The following is a 20,825-nucleotide window of genomic DNA, read 5'->3' on the forward strand; positions in this document are numbered from 1 at the left end:
TATTGTATTCATTGGATTTTGTCTTCCTTGTTCAAAGTGACTACATCAAAGCAAGAAACGTTCTTCATTTTTAATTTGCCAAGAATTTCAAACTGTACATAAACGTCCGGAAACAGCGATATTTCTATGCCCTCCTTTTTGTCTTTCATCAGAAAATGGGAACTTATCCGAATTTTAGCAATAGCATCATGCTGACATACATATATTTTACCTATATTGTCTACATATAATGGGCTTTATTCCATCTCACATGTGTTTCTAAAAAAAAAATCAGTTTTAAAGATTGACCATTTTTAAAGTTTTGACTTGTTTTCTCATTGCCTCATTACTTCTTCTGTTTTACATCTATTTCATTATTTTTTTTTTAAATTTACTGTCCACAAAAATTTTGTAACAGTGAATTTTTATTATAAAAATTTGAAATTTTTACAATAAAATGTCTAAATAATTATTATATTGAATATGTTGTTAGTTTTCATATTAAGCTGAAATGAGAACGATGAGATTACGTGTAAGACCATTAGATGTCGTCAAAGAATAGTAAAATACCTTATTTACCACATTACATGTGAGGTACACACACTGGGTAAAAAATAGGGAAAGATGTCTTCCTAATATTCAATTTATCTCTGTATGCATTAATGTGCACTGTGAATGATATCATTGACGGAAAAAATATGGTGTGAATAAATCATATTAAGTACTTGAAATAAGTTAGAGTTACCTCTCTTAGTCAGTATTTTAAAAGTCAAGTTTTAGAAAAAAAAACTGTTTTTGTTACAATAATTAAAAATGTAAATATATTTTTATTGTAAGCAACCAATGAAGAAGCCCTTCATGGAGTTTAGAGGTGAAGGACTTCACTTCTGAAAAGGATTTTGTATTTGGAGATTGATTTTGAGTGGTTTGTATTACTGAAATAGCTATATAATTCAGGTCAAGGTTACAAGCAGATAGATTTTATATTTCTTCTTGTGAAGTGGGACAATGGCAAATAACAAGCGACCTCTACTCAGCGCTGAAGCTTCTTACCAAAGTCTTCGAAAATTTTACGACGAAAATGGATCAAAAATTAATATGTCTGGCATGTTTTCAAAGGACCCGGCGAGATTTGATAAATTCGGGTAAAATTTTTGTTATTTAAGCCTGACAGTATCTACTTCAAAATAATGAATAAGGTGACGTAGGGCAGTGTGAGTAACATTAGCAATTCAATACAAAGCTAAAAAAGGAGAATTATGACTATTCTAAGTGAATGAAGTAATGAAAAAGTAAACCGACAAACACTCAATTAAGTCATTGATCAACAGATCAACAATACAATAATGTAATGTGTATTGGATACTGATGCTTTGAATGTGACACATGTCATACATGTTACTAGGTAATATTTTAACTGATTTTCAGGATCTGACGTTACCATTTTTTTAACCATGTCCAATGGACAAGTTGATAAAAAATCAACTTGCCCAAATTGAAATCTAGGTTGTCCTAATGTTAAAGCTGCTATATCTGCCAAATTTGTGCAATTGGATTCTACTGAAATAAAATTGTAGTAATGCAATTGAATCAATAAATGTCGATAATATCTACAGAATATTGTAGAAATCAAAGAAGATCGATAGCTCTAATATAATTATTTTTCGCCATTACTTCTGAAGATTGCCGACGGAATATGTACTTTCACCTTGGTTAAAAATAGCAATAACGGCTACACAGGTAAGCTCATGTCTCGTTTTCATTTTAAATTCATCTATTTCCGATTTCCAAATAAATAATGACAAATGCTGACAACATTTGTGCCGTGTTTTATCACTATATGTAAATTACAAAAGGATCATTGCGTTATGTTCGACCTTTTTTACGGCTTCAGTCCGTCAAAGAAACGGGTCTTTCTTGCCGTTGATTAACTACTTTTGCTTTGCGATTAGACGTTTGTAAATAATAGACCCTAAAAGCACACGCGCGGATTAAGGTCACCAGAAGTTAATGCGTACGAATTTTATCTAGGTCGATTTTTTGTCTTGCAAGACAATATATGTATCGACATCTATTTCATGTAATTAATGCATTTTATTTGTGGATATCAAATGAAATTATACATGAAAAGTACAATTTAGTAGAGATAATTCAAATTTAAGGCATTTTTCAACAGAAACAAACTTTTACGAAAATGACAGCTCAAGCAGTTTTAATGCATTTTAAAAAAGTAGAATTTTTTATTGTCCTTATTGCAAGTGTTTTATTTGCCCGAAAAGTGATTTTAAAATTAGGACGTCAAATTCTGATTTTACTAATAGTACACCGCGATGAATGTGTGGGTCATGAGTAGCTACACTACCCAGTACGTACACATCAGTGAGATATTGTCTTCTTAAATTACCTGTACCTTCAAAATTGGAGTTTTTTCCCTAAATTAAGTTTCCCCAATTTGTCTTAGAGTATCAAAATGATCCAGAATAAGATCAAGATATGCACTACGTTTGGCACCTAATGTAAAGGGATAGCATGATTTAATTTGCAAAATTATACCTATGCTATTAGACCCCTACATCGACCAATTAGTAACAGGCCAGCAGGGGCGAATTCAGGCGCGGGCGTGTCGGGCGTGCGCACCCCCCTAAAATTTGCAAAGCATGGGTTGTCAGGGGTAGATTTAGGCGGTTTGAGGATGAAACCTTAATTTGTCCCTAATTTTACCACAAAAGATATCTACATTGCACCCAATCTAGGGAAATATTCTAATTTATCCTCAAAACATTGTTCGCCTCTAACCGCTCGGCGAAATTTTAACTGTGCCTCCCTCCCAAATCTAAAATCTTGGATCCGCCCCTGACCAATGCTAGCCAAACCAATTGACTTGCCATTTAAATCTCACTACCCACTACAACGCAGGTAGGCTGTCTTGCCACACTTAACACATCTTAAGAATCTTTTTTTCATAAAGAACTCATAAAACAAGTTCACTAAAACTATACATCCAAACCCCATGTGTTCTTTAATTAGGTAGGGAAATAATGGTTTTTCTGTTCAAAATTAAACTATTTTAAAATTGATTTTAACTTTTTTCAGATTCCTTGTAATCCTCTTGTTACAGGATTAAAATTTTCACTTCAAATCCAGAGTTTTCCAAGGTTACTCAAACTTTACCAATTAATGAAAAAAGACACCCTTACTGCCATGAAATGCAATGACATCTCTCTTTTTTGTATTTCTTCATTTGTTATTCAGATAATCCCTAATCTTTTTTAAATCATTAAATTTGATCAGTGGCCAAGGAGAATATTACACTGGAAATACTGTATCCCTTTGATACAAGTTCAGGTTGAAGTTGTGTCATTCATTTTTAACTGTGTCTTTGCTCTGTTTATGGTATTTTGGTGACTTCTACCATCAAGCGATTTTCTAGATGTAACTCTCTTTTGTAAATGCCTGTATTGTCATCAAAATACATAAGCAACGATGCACTAAATACGTTAACAATTCTCATGAACAGTAACCAAATTGAATACATTGTAATAGAAAATGTATATTCATGTATCTACATCCTTTGCATAATTACTCAAAATGTCACACTCATATGGCTTACTGAATTCCTATATAATTAACTATTTTTTTGCAACTGAAGTGGTGGGGAGGCCCATTGGGGTTCGTCCTTGATTCCGCCTATGAGATATTACTGTTACTTAACAAATCTATAAGGGAAAGGTAATAATTTTTAGTACATATTTTGTTTTCAGTGAGAGAAGCTGACTAAAAAATTTCTTCATGTTTCAGTTTTCCATTGTTTTTTTTTTAATTATTATGGAACTTTGAACTTAGAAAAGGGGGGATGGGGTATCACAGCTATTTATGTTCATATTAAGGTAACTGACATGTAGGGGACTAGTAATATAAGACAATGTCGAGGCTTCTCTTACCAGGCAGTCAGTATTGAGTTCGCACGTAAAAAATCATAATGCTTAACCATGACAACGTAACCAATTGAGCTTACAACGTCGCATTTCATTTGACAAAAGTGATGACCAACCTGAATTCAATGCTCCATTTGGGGCATTGGTGTCCCAAATATTCTTAAGCACTTTTTTAATAAGTTACGTAATGGTTTTCTCTAATTTTTTTTATCTCAAACTTTGAAGATATGGAGGGGCAGAACAGACCTTCGGAATCATATTGACTAATTCCCTTGGCCTATTTTGTCCGTAAATGAAACTGATTAAACAAAGTTCATTTTGAATATGGCATTATCTTGAAATTTCTAAAAATGACCCAAAAAAAATAATTTGTTAAATTAACCCTTACTAAGGGTGTTAGTCATGCTGGCACGGCAAAGGGTTAAGTTAGCTTGATAAAAAAATTGCAGGGAATACTTACTAACCCCCGTAGTCATGACGGCATAACCACACCCCCTCTCCACAAGGAACAAGGATTTTTTTTTTGTTTATTTTCTTAAATCCAAAATACTTCCAAATACAAACTTGTTATTTGATTTAAATGCTCTAACCAACTATACCCATTTGGGGGCTGCTATTAAAAATGTGTATCTTATTTTGTAACAGCACAACAGTAAAGACAAAAGATGGAGATATCTTGTTGGATTATTCCAAAAACTTAATCAATGAAGAAGTTCTCAAGATGTTGGTCCAGCTGGTATGTTTTTACTATTTTCACAATATATTAATGCATTTTTGTAATTCTAGAATTTTGGAATTCATTGTCAGCTCGCCTGGCCGAAGGCCATCTGAGCTATTGCCATCATTTGGCGTCCGTCATCGTCGTTGTTAGTCGTCCGTTGTCGTTAACAGTATTCCAAAACTCTTCTCCTCTGAAACTACATGACCAATTTGAACTAGACTTGGTATGTATGTTTCTTATGGTATTCTGCATAGAACTAATTTTGAACCAGACTTGATATGTATGTTTCTTATGGTACTCTGCATAGAACTAATGTGGGGATTTTTGATCCGTCGAAAAACATGAGTCCGAAATAGAACATAGGGTTCAGACGGAAGTTGTTCGCATATATCGCCAGAACCGTTAGATTTAGACAAATTCTGACTTAGACCAAAGTATTCAGCATGGTAAGATCTATTCATAGGCAAATTTTTGTTTTATCTGTTAAGCCATGTTAAAGAAATTGCCCTTTTCCAATGTTTTTCTCTATTTTTAATGTTATTACTTACAAAAATCTTCTCCTCTGAAAGTACCAGACTAATTTGAACCAAACTTCGTATTAATATTTCATAGGGTATTCGGCATCCGTATAAAAGCATAGACACAAGTTAGAACAAAGGGATCTGTCAGTAATTTATTCTCATATATCTTCAAATCCGTTAGGTTAAGCCAAAGTATTTCAATTGCCAAAACAATCCATTTATAAGGCCTAGAAATGTCTGCATTGGATCAAAATTGCCGACGACTCTTTGTTAGGGTTATTGCCCTTGAAATGTTGAAAATGACTTTATTTTTTGTTTTAAGCCAATATCTTGAAAACTAAGATAGATGGAAAAAAACAACTTCCAATTGCTGAAATAATCCTTTTGATAAGGCATACACAAGTCATTAATTGATGACATGAACCTTATTATAAGTTCTATCAAAGTCTTCCGGAGTCAAAATTGTCGGTGAACTCCGTGAAACGCAAATATTTAACCAAGTGAACACATTGTCAGTCCAACTTTATACTTCAACTGCATTCTTTCCTATTATTTTCCATGAAATTTTGTATGTATATATACTTATATAAATTATTATGACAATTTTTACTGCTAGAAAAGATGCCGGCGATTTTATTTTATCTTGATACAAACTTTATTCAAACAGGTAAATTGAAAAGCAACTTTATATGATTTCACTATGATAAACAAAAAAAAACATCAGCAATTAAGAAAAGACATTACATCCAAAATAAAAGTATTGAATAGATACATGATGTATAGAAACATTGAATCTAAACCCATCTAAATTAATAAATCTTATTCAAGAAGCTCTGAATTTTAAATGGTTTAAACTATGCCTACATGTAGGCAAGCTGTGATCAAAATGTTATTGACCATAGAAAAATGTCAATTTTTCAGTCAGCATTTGACAGTATATCAAAATTCACTTATTTTACTTTTTTAGCCAATACTTAATTTCTAATTACATATTTCTTGAAAGTAATGTCTAATATAGTAATATACTTAAATAGCACTCCAGCTAAGGGTCATGCAAAATGTCATAGTAAACATAACCCGTGCTCATAGGAGATGAAAATGATATAGAATGCACTGTGGAATTCAAAATTAAGGGAGATAACTCTGCAAATGACGCCAAAATACAATAGGATCAACTGGATTTTTAATGTTGATTATCTCCTAAGAGCAGCCAGATTTGAATGAATAATTACACATTTCATAGTATAGACCCATAAAACAATTTAATTACAAAGATAAAAATATGAACATGTTTTGAGTTTTGTCTTGTGACTCTTTGTTGAAGCTTATTCAGCTGTGTTTTTATTTTTAAACTTTAAATATACTACTTCCACGATCAGCATCATGCTTACTCTACAGGTGCACCTTCTCAATACTTCCAGTTAATGCTTACTCTACAGGTGCACCTTCTCAATACTTACAGTTTATGCTTTCTCTACTGGTGCACCTTGTCAATACTTACAGTTTATTCTTTCTCTACAGGAGCACCTTTTCAATACTTGCAGTTTATGCTGACTCTACTTACTCACCTTTTCAATACTTACAGTTAATGCTTTCTCTACAGGTGCACCTTTTCAATACTTACAGTTTATGCTTACTCTACAGGTGCACCTGTCATAACCTCTGTTTCTATGGGGTTGATAGAAGTAAACTCTAATTTCTAGGGCTCTATGCTTTATTGCCAATAAATGTTAATGCCCTGTAAGATACAGTTATATTCAATATACAGCACAAGATAAATAATAGCATCTTGCACATAAAGATAACATAAAAAATTAATCATGTTTGTGAATGTATATTTTAGTACATTTACATATAGGAAAAAATATAATATTTGAGTAAATTTAATTTACGGCTTCATCAATCTGCTTGTGAAGCATAAACCAACTAGCTAAATATGTAGTTGACTCTGGGGTTTACTCCATATTCAAATGTAGCAAATTATAAGAAGATGGTAAATTATCCAATCAAACATATTAAAGAGCAAAACAACAGCGTTAGAGCATAAGCGATTTAGTGCAAACAATACGCGTAAAAAATAGCAAAGCAAATACATAAGCAAAGCAAAACTCAAGAATACAAACACTTAGCTTACCTCACATATCGTGCAAGAGGCACATTTGTAAATGATCAAAGGAATAGTAATAGTCCCCAGTAATACTGTATTGTTACAGTCACCCCAGACAAAATGTCTCTTAATTTTAGAATTTTTACGGCCACCTCTCTGTTCAGAAATAGGGGAAACAACGTTGTTTTCTCGCTTGGAATTATCTTTTCAGATTATTTACCCCTTTATTTAAAATCATGGTACTGTATCCAGTGTCTCCCGAATACTAAAATCACCGTAGTATGGTTCAACCAGCCGTAGTTTTCTCGTGTTGTTAAACCACATGTGCACTTTCATTTTTGTCTGTGTGTAATTTAGCTATTATGGCGACGCCTTTTGTTTTGACGGCGTAAACATTATGAATATTTATGAGATAATGAGTGACCCTGACTCTGTTGTAGTCAAAATATAGATAAAAATAGAGAACGCGCGTATGAATGACATACTAATTTTACAGATAGATTTTCTCTTTATTATTGTATTAAAATATCAGATATTATTATTTCACTGCACTTCTAAGATATTTTAGAGTTCCGTGAACATATTTTTGTGTGGAGGTTCCTGGTTAGATGTGCTAAAGTTAATATTTTCGGTTAGTTTAAACTTGCCTTTTGAAATGATTTTTCATACATTATGGAAACTATAGTTAGATATTTTGGCTATAAATTTATATTCAGATTTACTTAATTACGCTTGCTTTTGCAGTGTTTTCTATTCAGTAGACACAGTTGTCTACTAGACATTTTCCAAATTAATTGCAAAGTCTAGAACTGTGATGTTTCTTGACTATACTTGTAGTAAAGAACATAAATAAAATGTTCCTGGTGATTCCGAGACATGTACTCAAACTTTGTTTAACTAATGCTATTATATTGGGTTTCCATGTTGTAGAATGCTTACATTGCTAATACCCATTCTCTTGAAATAAATTACAATTATGCCTGACCTTACCCGATCCAGTCCTAGTAAGGGTTATTCAACTGTGTGGCCTTGGATGATATTTGTCTTTTGACAGTATTAAAGGTGCATTTAAATAAGGAATTCCAACTCCGGTATATTAGGGATAAATTAATCATCTACTAAATAAGGAAAACTTGTATTTCCTAAGATAATCTAGGAAGTACTGATTTCATCACTATTTATTCTTTATTATGATTAATTAAAAGTAACACAATATTGAATGACTAGATAATCATTATAAGTAGGTTTTACAGTTAAGTTGGCTGGTTGAACACATGGCACTATGATACATGTATTTTGACCATAGAATGTGTTGTTATCATTTACATATTGAAGACATAGTAGAAAAAATGTATATTGTCCTGTTATTGAATATTGATCTCAAATTAATAGATATATTCTGCTCCATATTTGTGTAGATTTTATATTACCCTCTATAGTTGTCCGGTTGGTCTGGCTTTGTCGTTCAATGGTAGTTAATCCTAGGGATTGTCACATGAGAGAAAAGCATCCCAAACCGACCACAAAAATCTATTTAATCGTCTGACAAAAACATTCATTTGCTGGCGAGATGGATCCTAATACATATTTAGCTTCCTCGTGAATGTAGTACATCACAAAACACAAGTATATACCGGTGAATTGACACTTACACGAGAGTCTTACTGGTAAAGAGATCCAAACTGCAAGCAAATCGCCTTTACGTTCTTTTGTAGTTGAACAGAGTATCACTTATCAATAATACAATCATTTCCCTATTAAATTACACATTGAAAACTGAACAGATTCACTGTTACAAATCTGAGAAATCGTGATCGTTTCTTCTGTGAGTACTAGCTTTACTAGCTTACTATGAGGTCCCTGTGTACCTTTTAAACACAGGTGGTGGCAGCACATTAACCGTACACCAAATTATCAAGCCCGGTAAACGTTACAGTATTGTACCTGAAGTATCAAAAATCACTTATTGTATTTATGATTTAAAACAATTACTTAATGACCACAGTGTGTGATCGATTTAAAGACTTACACTTTTACTTTCGAGCGGTCCACTCGACCTGTTGAATGAATCAATCGTTAGTCACTATTATTTAAGCATAGTAAAATATCATTACAGATTTATGTGTTTAGGCAAACTATTATGAAAGTTACACAATCAATCAATCATTCATACCGGACTTTCATACGAGGTATAAATATTAATTTCTAGACCATTAACATGCACAATTAATCTAGGAATGTTAAAGAAACTAACCTTAGTAATAGTTAAGTTAAAATCAGATGCGTATATAATTTGAGTTGATAAGAATATAGGTTGCTAGAATCGGTTAAACATAAAAACCAACATGTCCGTTCAGATACTTAGGTAAGAGTGGTCAAATGAAAAAGGAATTAACCCGTAACTATTACCAAGCAATAGATGACGAGAAAAGAAGTGTGTACTAATCAAGCATGAAAAAGAATATAGACGATTACGACTAGATTGCAATACAATCACCAGTTCCCGAAAGCTCGTCTGTCAATCGGTCCAAGTCAAATAGTAAAACATAATGCACATTCATACAAGTCAAATATTTTATTACACAATACATAAAATATTCATATAAAACAACATTGCAGACTATTACACACCTTGTCAATACTTACAGTTTATGCTTACTCTACAGGCGCACCTTTTCAATACTTACAGTTTATGCTTACTCTACAGGTGCACCATTTCAATACTTACAGTTTATGCTTTCTCTACAGGTGCACCTTTTCAATACTTACAGTTTATGCTTACTCTACAGGTGCACCTTGTCAATACTTACAGTTTATACTTGCTCTACAGGTGCATCATTTCAATACTTACAGTTTATGTTTTCTTTACATGTGCCCCTTTTTAATACTTACAGTTAATGCTTCCTCTACAGATGTAGCTTGTCGATAAGTCCAGTTTTTAGGAAAGTCCGGATTGCTATTTAATTTAGTTGCTAGGCGTTTTGTTTATTTATTTGTGTTATTCATTGTGGTTTGTCTGTTTTCTTGGTCTAGATTATGAACATCCTACTCTCATATATCATATATTTAGATTAAAATATACTTTTTATCGATTAAGATCCTATATTAGAATTGATATACACTAATGTCAACACAAGTTTTAATTTATCCTCTCTCCAAAGTGGAGTCGCAGTGTCTAAAATTCACCAAATTATTTGTAGTTACCACTACTGTAATAATTTTACCCTAGATTTTACTTTGGTGGAGTTCTAATAGAGTCACAGTGGAGGTCATGGGTGACTCCAATGTGGATAGTGGAGAATTTAAAATTATGGTTGATAGTGAAGCAGTCTCCATGACCTATTGATCTGTAAAGACTTCACATTTCATATATAAAACGGGCAGTAATTCCGATAAAGATAGGATTTCCAGGCTATAATAACTCTGTATAAGTGGGCAAAATCGCGTAAACTATATTTTTAAAGAGTTTGCAGTTTCAGTGGAAATCTTGCCCTTTTTATGATGTTCGCAATTTTATTATTGTGTGGCAGGACGGCCTACCTGCGTTGCAGTAGGTAATGAGATTTTAATAGCCATTCAATTGACTTGGCGAAAGGATTACTTCTTTAGCCGAATCGGTGTGTCGCTGGCTTGTCACCGAGCGGTCTAGGGTTCGATCCTTGGTGGCGGAGTCACATCATGCTCTCCCGTTACAATTGATATAAAAGGGTAATCAAGGGAACCAAGGTTATAGCGGTAATCGAAAGAATGTAATTCAGGGACAAAGACCAGACATGGAAAACAGACATACACAACAAAGAACATAAAGTAACTAAAATCATACATACAAAGTAACAAAAGCAAATGAGCAACTCGGACTCCACTAAAAACTGGGAGCATGGACCAGGTGCATTGGTAGGGTATGCGTCCTCTGCTTTTCTAGAAACACCCGCAGAGTTGATCATAAAAAGTCAAGTCCGGGGTAGACAAAAGAGGAAAGGAAAACTTTGACCCGTTGAATAAATCAGTTTTCATGGTGCAGATGGATACACCATAACGATCCACGAGTTCATGATGACGACCATAAAACTTCTGTAGTGATGACTTCAATCTTGTAGCAACATAACCCTGTTCCAGAAACCTATTTTTTAGAGTTCTAGCGCAATACAAAAAGTCTGCGTAGTTTCGGCAAGCTCTGGTATAACGTATGAGTTGTGATATGAACACTCCATACGCAGTTGCTGAAGGGATATTGCCACAGATGAAAGGAAAGTTGACAATTTTGAATGAAAAGTCATCACGTTTGTCGTAAAGTTTGGTCAATAGTTTTCCTTTACCATCGATTTCAAAGTGTAGGTCATGATATGAGGCTGACTACACAGTATCTGTAGTATCCTTGATCTCAAGTTCTTTTGGGTAGATGTGATGTATCAAATCCCCGAAATTAGGATTGTTTAAAGATAATACGTCATCTATATAGCGGAAACTGAGATTGAATGTTCTAGCCAAACGATAGTCTTTCTTTCTGATCAGATCAGCTGTAAAGTCAGCCTCATAAGAGTGAAGGTATAGGTCAGCAAGCAAAGGAGCACAATTTGTTCCCATTGGAACGCCGACCGTTTGTTGAAAAACACGTCCACCACACTGGACAAATATGTTGTCGATTAAAAATTCCAGCATTTTGTAAACATCTTCCTCTGTATTTTTGGACGATGATTTGGAATTATGTCTTACAAAGTATGAGAAATCTCTTCCAAGAACTATATAAGTTATATTCACTAATAAATATGCGAAAATTAAAATAATGACAAGACTTCTACAGAAACTGCAAACTCTTTGAAAATATATTTATCGCAATTTTGCCTACTTTTACAGTATTATACATTTTTTTTTGTGCTCATTAAAGCCATATTTTACACAAACTTCTGAACAAAAAACAAACCCCGGAACCATCCTGGTGTATTGTCGTCTAGTGACATCGGTTGGAAAGAGTAATCAAGGGAACCAAGGTTATAGCAGTCATCAAAAGAATGCAATCCTGGGACAAAGACCAGACATTGAAAGCAGAAATACACTACAAAGAATATAAAGTAACTAAAATCATACAGACAAAGTAACAAAAGCAAATGAGCAACTCGGACTCTACTAAAACCTGAGAGTATGGACCAGGTGCATCGGTAGTGTAAGCGTAATGGAGGAGACAAATAAAATATAACTTTGCTCAGACAGTGACATGTTCATTTTGATAATGTAATTTTCGCAGCAATGGTGTCAGTATGCTGTCAGGTGTCATTGGTTTTTGTAATAATATATATATATATGTCTCAGAATGTGACGACTCTATTCGCTATACTGCTCCATCGGAACAAATTGATACAGACATATGTAAACGTATAGAAAGGTCTGAAAAATTCCCAACTATCTTAGAACTGTCCAATTTGCGATGCAAATATTTGGTCGTTCCCTCCGCAGGACTCGATCTCGTACCGCTGTGACATCTATGGCAACACCGCCTGCACAAAGTCCTGCAGTGGTCTAGATGTCACAGCAGTACGAGTTATATATATATCATTTTGTAGCTTTTGAGCTATGACTAATCAACTGAGAATTAGTTGTAGCCAGAAAAGAGGTATATATGGATGGTGATATGTTATTTTATCTATCAATATCTAACTGTATATACTGTTTTTACATGTAACATCAAGTTTATTGAAATTATTTATGGCAAAGTTGTAACTAGCCTTTTCATATGAGTTCGATTTTCCCTTGTTTTCCTCTAAAATGTAAAATGTTCTTGTCATAATTCCGTAAAGAGGAGCTATAAAATAATGACAGTCGTTATTTTTTACTTATATAATAGTATTTTATCTAACTTCGTGAAACTCAAGTCTGATTCTGTTGAACATATTGGTAATAAGTGCACTCCAAACACTGCGTGCTTTTGTCATTTCCGTTTATGTGTTAAATGAATTTAAACTTACAAATACCATCTTATAAGTTATCAGTTAGCTCTGTTCAAACTCTCATTGAGTTGCAAGCTGACATTTTAGCTTCAATTGACTACATTTTTAATAATTATTCGAATTAGATTTTAAAAAACGCAAATTTTAGAAAAAGACACGAGCTAAATCTAACAAATCATGATTATTGAAATAAGTGCACTCGTTTGAGAAATTTTTTTTCTGTTAACTCGTTCCGATAAAAGACGGAATTTGTCACACTCGTGGTAGAAATCCAAGATCTTCAACAGAGACTCATGTAAGAACCTATTCATGCACCTAAGAACAAGAGTAATTTCAACAAAAGTAGCTAGAGTTAGAATGATTTGACAGACAGTTTCGAGTTCTAAATTGAATTTCGACTTGAAAGTAAATTTAGTAAATGGAAAAAGCTTACTAGTTGAATTTTTGTGTAATATTTTAAAGACAAACTGATTGTCATTCGTTATTAGAATAGTGAATTTAATCAAAAAGTAAGTTTGAAGTCGACTCTGATTTCTCATCCTTTTTGCAATTTGACGATTATTTTAGAGGTAAAAATTCAAATAATGGATATAAATTGATTCAGTACATGAGTACTTTGATTGTATACACATTATAAGTGATTATTTAAACCCTATATTGCAGACCATTTATTCCAGTACAAAAATTCTGACTATTTTAAAATAATCAAACCATGTTCCATCACTTTAAACGATATATTCGACTACAACGATGACGAACCACATTGTACCATATCGAAATGTGGTATTAAAAATTGTAAAACATGCAACATTCTTATAACCGACCCTTACTTCTCCAGTTCCCTTACAAACAAAACCTTCCATACACGAAGTCACGATGACTTAAGTTGCAAATCAACAAACTTAATATATGGATTAGAATGCAACTTATGTGGTTTAATATATGTCGGAGAAACGCAAGAACGATTAAATAAAAGAATGTGCGGTCATCGTTCGGGAATTAACACCACCAAATTCCCGACAGTTTATCAACACTTTAATTCAATCCTCTCCATGAAAATTTGTATTTTAGAAAAAAATTTACCATCCTACGAACAGTCCCGTTCTAAGTAAAAACTATCGTAGGGAAAAAGAGGAGTACTGGATACGCAGACTAGGTACTGCAATACCTTACGGATGCAATGACAACATCAATAGTTAAGGAAACCTTTCAAGCCAATATAACAATGCATGAATGTGATGAATTTATTTGACAAAAATCCAAGACGGGAAAGGAGTCATGGCCATCGCCACTATACGTCACCTAAGTTACATGATGTCTCCATAGATGGTCTCCTTCCTTTCATACAAAAACCTCTTGGACTTCATCACATTAGAACCAAACTTTATTCTATACCTCTCACTATACTACACTCCCTTTACAAAACAAGTCTTGACACTCCTGTTTCTGACCCCACCTCATCATTATACAGACTTGTTGCCATCATTTTGGATATTGGTTTCCACAGACTCTTTAAACCAGTTTGTGTGAAATGTTAAGATGAAGAAAAACGATCATTTCTTCCACTACCGTTTGTCAACAAAGGTACAGATGCAATTAATTTGGCTAACATCCTCCATCACAATAACGTTACCAACAAAATTCCCCCATATTTCAAGGACAAATCCATACCAATTATTTCATATTCCTATACTTCACCCATTGCATCCAAAATTTTCAACTATAAAAGGCTATTGCAGAACCTTGAGATTGAGGACTTCAAAGCTAAACCACCTGACTGTTCTTGCAAAAGCTCTCCATTCAAATATGGTCCTTCTGGTCACGTCGTTAGGGGAGATTTAACCATTATCGAAAACGAATCTCCACGTAATATCCTTTCTAAAGGTCCCAAGTACCATGAACCACGCTCCATAAATTGGAATTATAACTTTAAAGTTCTTATGGATGCCGTCGAGGACTATGCAAGAAAATGGATAAAACGAGAACAAGAAGACATTGATTCTCTGTCAGAGTGGTTAAAGGCCGTGAGGTCTTTAATTTTGAAACGAATGAAAGTTTTAAGTAGGTCAATGAGTGCCAAGGCTACATCAGTTTTCAAAGACCCCGATGTAGCAAAAACATTGTCTACTATACATGACAAATATGTTGTCGTACCAGCAGACAAAGCCCAAAAACAACATTGTTTTTGTCTGCAAAACGTTTTGTATCCAATGTTTATTATCAGAGATAGACGTAGAAAATAATAGCAGTGATAAGACTTATACAGCTACCACTCTCTCCAAAGAAGAGATTTTGAAAACCATAAATCTGTGCTATCCTCTTTTGGTCGTCTCTCTACCAAGGACGATGATTGTGATTTACCGTCTATGGATTCCTAAACTTCACAAGAATCCAAACAAACAACGTTTCATAGCTGGATCTGCAAAATGACGTATCATCTTTAAACAATCCTAATTTCAGGGATTTGATACATTGCATCTACCCAAAAGAACTTGAGATAAAGGATACTACAGACACTGTGAAGTCGGCCTCATATCTTGACCTACACTTTGAAATCGATGGTAAAGGAAAACTATTGACCAAACTTTACGACAAACTTGATGACTTTTCATTCAGAATTGTCAACTTTCCTTTCATCTGTGGCAACATCCCTTCGGCTCCTGCGTATGGAGTGTTCATATCACAACTCATACGTTATACCAGAGCTTGCCGAAACTACGCAGACTTTTTGTATCTCCCTAGAACTCTAACAAATAGGCTTCTGGAACAGGGTTATGTTGCTACAAGATTGAAGTCATCACTACAGAAGTTTTATGGTCGTCATCATGAACTCGTGGATAATTTTTGCTGTATCCATCACCACCATGAAAACTTATTTACTCAACGGGTCAAAGTTTTCCTTTCATCGTTTGTCTACCCCGGACCTGACTTTTTATGAGCAACTCGGTGGGTGTTTCTAGAAAAGCAGAGGACGCTTACCCTACCGGTTCACCTGGTCCATGCTCCCAGTTTTTAGTGGAGTCCGAGTTGCTCATTTACTTTTGTTACTTTGTATGTATGATTTTATTTACTTTATGTTCTTTATTGTGTGTCTGTTTTCCATGTCTGGTCTTTTTCTCTGGATTACATTCTTTCGATTACCGCTATAACCTTGGTTCCCTTGATTACTCTTTCTATATCACACCCTTGGACCTATATTAGATACCCTATATCACATCCCTAGACCTATATTATATACCCTATATATTTACCCATAGATCAATATCGTTTACACTCTATTACACGTCTACTTGGAACATACTTGAAGTATAGTAAAGATATAATATAATGACCATTACATGTCAAAATATGTATCATAGGCTGTATTAACCCTCAACAAATATTACCTTTCGGGCTGGCAGGTAGGAGTCTCTTGTTCATATAACATATGATATAGAGTTTGGCATGTAACATTCCTTGTATATCACATACATGTGAAATATATGTGTCAGGACCATTTTATAAGGAAGGGTCTCAGTTGATAATAAATGTACTTTTCATTTATAGATTTTTATTTAAAAACTGTTAAATCTTGGTTTGCCGAAGTCTTGCGTCTGCATGAACCATAATACTGGGGCTTTATTGTGTATGTATATACATGATGTTTTGATATTTTCATGGTATTTAGATTTATTTTTAGGCCAGAGATAGAAAGGTTGAAGAGATAAAACAAGCTATGAGACGAGCTATATTTACTGGTGATAGAATAAATTTTACAGAAGATGAGCTTCTCCTATATGTTGCCCCGAGAAACAGATCCAATAACCCTATTATGGTCAATGGCAAAGATGTAAGTGTTGTGACACATGTTTAGGTAAAGTTTTAAAAAAAACTTTCTACTCACGCCCTGGCTGTACTTTGCTCAAATGAAAAATTTGAGGGAAAGATCTAGGATTTTAAGAAAATCTCAGTAATGAGGAGTATTCAGATTATTGAACTTTGCTGTACAAACATCAACGACTGTAAATGTTTGATATCGTCATTGAATACCCGATTATTTCTTTTGACAAATGTAACACGACCTATAAATTCATAATAGTAAATATCAGAAACCATGGTAACAGAGCAAAAAGGCAAGGACCACAGAATATTTTGTATATGTAAATGGGGTAAAACTATTAAAGCATTTATTGGTGATATACTTTTAACCAGAAATTTGAGGAACATTACAGTTATTTAACTTGAAATCTGAAATTTGAGGAAAATTACAGTAATATTTGAAGTCTTTCTCCACAGGAAGAGGACCTTACTGTAATTATTATGATTATTATCATTTTTTCTTCTTCCGTAAATTCTTATAATTGATTTGGCAAAAATGTATGCGACTCATTGTTACGACGCTTTAGCCTATAATTCTGATTCACTGGGACTGTGCGTTACGGACTTGCATGGAATTGATACGTTAACGGGCTTTGAGTTACCTCCCCTAACACCAATTTGTCGTTCTGGTGTTAATAGAAAAAGTCGTTACAGATAGAAACAATCTGAAAAAGTGCATAACCATTGTCTTCTACTTGACCAACAAAAATGTCCTTGGTCAATGCTTCAAACTATTCCTTGTAAGAGTTTAAATTTAAACGAAAACATTTCCACATATTTTTATTTCGCAAATTGTAAGGCGAAGAAACATAAAACTTTCACCATTCATGCTAGGTCAAATGTGGTGTTTTCAAACATGCTTTCTTATGTGATTTGAACTATGTTTTTGACAAATTATGAAAGACAAAACTTCTTTGGTATTGGGACTAAATTCGTATATAACGAATTTTTTATTGTGATGCATTTCTTACTTAATTTATTACCCTACCGGTGCACCTGGCCCATGCTCCCAGTTTTTAGTGGAGTCCGAGTTGCTCATTTACTTTTGTTACTTTGTATGTATGATTTTAGTTACTTTATGTTATTTGTTGTCTGTGTCTGTTTTCCATGTCTGGTCTTTGTCCCTGGATTACATTCTTTTGATTACCGCTATAACCTTGGTTCCCTTGATTACATACTCTGTTATATCCCCTTGAATGTTACTATCTTTCTGGAAAACAAGATTTTCTATCATTATTAAAGATTTTGTTATGAAATTGACTTACGACTTAGAAAAATGTTACTAAAGTAATTGTTCACTTAAGTATTGGAAGATCAATCAAGGGAACCAATATTCTAGCGGTAATTAAAAGAATGCGATCCAGAGAAAAAGACCAGATATGGAAAACAGACAAACACAACAACGAATAAAATACATATAAAGTAACAAAAGTAAATGATCGACTCGGACTCCACTAAAAATTGGGAGTATGGGCCAGGTGCTTCGATAGGGAAGTGTCCTATACTTTTCTAGAAACACCCACCGCGTTGCTCATAAAAAGTCAAGTCCGAGATAGACAAACGAGGAAAGGAAAACTATGGCACGTTGAACAAATCAGTTTTATTGGTGGAGATTGATACACCGTAACGATCCACGAGTTTATGATGACGACCATAAAACTTCTGTAGTGATAACTTCAATTTTGTAGCAAAATAATTCTGTTCCTAAAGCCTAACTGTAGTAACGGCAAGCTCTGGCATAACGTTTGAGTTGTGTAAATGAAAACTCCATATAACTATTGATAGAAGGGATGTTGCCACAGACGAAAGGAAATTAGACAATTCTGAATGCAAAGTCATCACGTTTGTCGTAAAGTTTGATCAATAGTCGCCCTTCATCATCGATCTCGAAGTGTAGGTCAAGATATGAGGCTGACTTCACAGCATCTGTAGTTTCTTTCATCTCATGTTCTATGGGGTAGATGCGATGTATCAAATCCACGAAATTAGGATTGTTCAACGATAATACGTCATCTTCATAGCGGAAACTGAGATTGAAAGATCTAGATGAACGATGTTTATTTTTTTTTTTTTTAGACCAGATTAACTATTAAGTCAGTCTCATGAGAGTGAAGGAATTGGCCAGCAAGTAGAGGAGCACTGCAATTTGTTCCCATTGGAATGCCGACTCTTTGTTGAAAAACGCGTCCACAACACTGGGAAAATATGAAAAGTTCCAGCATTTTGAAAACATTTTCTTCTCTATATTTGGAAGATGATTTGGATTATTTTTACACAGTATGAGGAATCTCTGCAAAGAACTTTATATTTGTTTCTTCTTGTACTATCTTTTGTTTTGGAGAAACAACGATGTATAATGATTTTGAGTCTGGGGAATAGAAGTATAAAGCGTTGAAAAATCATAGATATAAATGCTATTATATTCTGACAATAATCTAGAATTGAGGGTCTCCAGAAGATCTTTCGAATTCTTCAGGGTCAACATTGAATTGATACCACTACAGGAGTAACACGTAATGTGGTAGGATCGGAGACCCTCTTTGACAGCTGTGAGAATAGAAGTTAAGTTTAGAACGAGCTTTGGTGGTATATTTTGCAGACCCAGTTTTTTAGAGTTGTTTGTATGGATTCTTGTGGAGTTTAGGAATCCAGTACATAGACGGTAAATCACAATCATTGTATTTGGTAGATAGACCAAAAAAGGATAGCACAAATTAATAGTTTTCCACTATCTCTTCTTTGGAGAGTGTGGTGGCAGTATAGGTCTTATCACTGCTATTATTTCTAAAATATAGTTACTATTCTCATAATATGCTGAATCACACTTAATATGTTGACATACTTTCAAATAGTTAGAGTGGAGAATCGCTCTTGGACCGATGTGGGGTCAAGTAGTAGGCCAGAAAGCTTACAATAGTTGGTGTTACTAACCACTAACATCGACCGTGAGAGGCCTGCATTTGTATTCAAGGTTGTTAAAACCCCTAATCAAGCAGAATTGTGGTTTAGCAGTGACTTATTATTTAACAATGCTCTCACTTCCCGTTGACTATCGTATATTTTGATGAGCAATAGTTACTCAAAATGTGTATCAAAGGATCTTTTTTTCAGGTTTTAATTTTCTCTCGAATATAGTTAATAAATATCTTTTTTTTTTTCGTTGAACCTAGGTAATGCCAGATGTAAACCGTGTCCTACAGCACATGAGAGAGTTTACCCAGTCTGTTATCAGCGGTGAATGGAAAGGCTACACAGGCAAAGCTATCACTGATGTTGTCAATATTGGAATTGGTGGATCTGACTTGGTAATCTCCCTTTGCTTATTTAACTTAACCTATCTTCCTTAACGTAATCATGTTTTCATAATACATGAAAGAAGTATATAATTATTTGGCGTAAGTAAAAGCCAAAACAACTATGATCAGAACAAAGAACAACAAATAATGTTCAAGGGAGAAAGACTAAACCAAGAAAACAGACAAAAGAAAACAAAACACAACTTAACTAAAAGAATACACAGAGAAACTAAAAAATAAAAGAGAACTTGGATTCTACTAAATATCTTAGGTATTCTCAGTTGTACGCGAAATAGGTTCAGAGACTGCCAAACCAAAACTCAGACTTTGTATTTTTCTCGTATTTGGCCGACTAAAAAACTTTTAAAACATCGGCCGGAGAAGGCATTCTTTGGTCGGCGGTATTTCGTTCTCATTGTTTTCTATATGTGCCACCAGTTGCCTTATCCCACATAAATGTGGGTTT

The 20,825-nt window shown here is 34.0% G+C and overlaps 2 protein-coding genes across 3 annotated transcripts in view; one reads left to right on the top strand and one right to left on the bottom strand.

Moving 5' to 3' along the window:
- LOC148617873 (glucose-6-phosphate isomerase-like) overlaps positions 1-7,645 on the bottom strand; it is a 43,555-nt gene extending 35,910 nt beyond the window's left edge. The window contains exons 1-2 of the mRNA XM_088585491.1: positions 7,484-7,645; positions 6,781-6,894 (exon numbers count right to left, since the gene is read on the bottom strand). The gene's annotated coding sequence lies outside the window, so the exon portion shown is untranslated. The remainder of the gene's footprint in view (positions 1-6,780; positions 6,895-7,483) is intronic.
- LOC148617874 (glucose-6-phosphate isomerase-like) overlaps positions 914-20,825 on the top strand; it is a 39,444-nt gene continuing 19,532 nt past the window's right edge. Inside the window, exons 1-4 of one of the 2 annotated variants that reach the window (XM_088585487.1) lie at positions 914-1,124; positions 4,560-4,650; positions 16,885-17,034; positions 20,234-20,368. In XM_088585487.1, coding sequence (XP_088441613.1) covers positions 988-1,124; positions 4,560-4,650; positions 16,885-17,034; positions 20,234-20,368 — 513 coding nt within the window. In that variant the 5' untranslated portion in view covers positions 914-987. Of the gene's footprint in view, positions 1,125-1,684; positions 1,720-4,559; positions 4,651-16,884; positions 17,035-20,233; positions 20,369-20,825 lie in introns of those variants that run through there. The other variant, XM_088585488.1, reaches the window with a different exon arrangement.

This window comes from Perna viridis, chromosome 5 (assembly GCF_037379345.1).
Source record: "Perna viridis isolate PV_CMFRI_1.1 ecotype Kerala chromosome 5, ASM3737934v1, whole genome shotgun sequence".
Classification (NCBI taxonomy): Eukaryota; Metazoa; Mollusca; class Bivalvia; order Mytilida; family Mytilidae; genus Perna; species Perna viridis.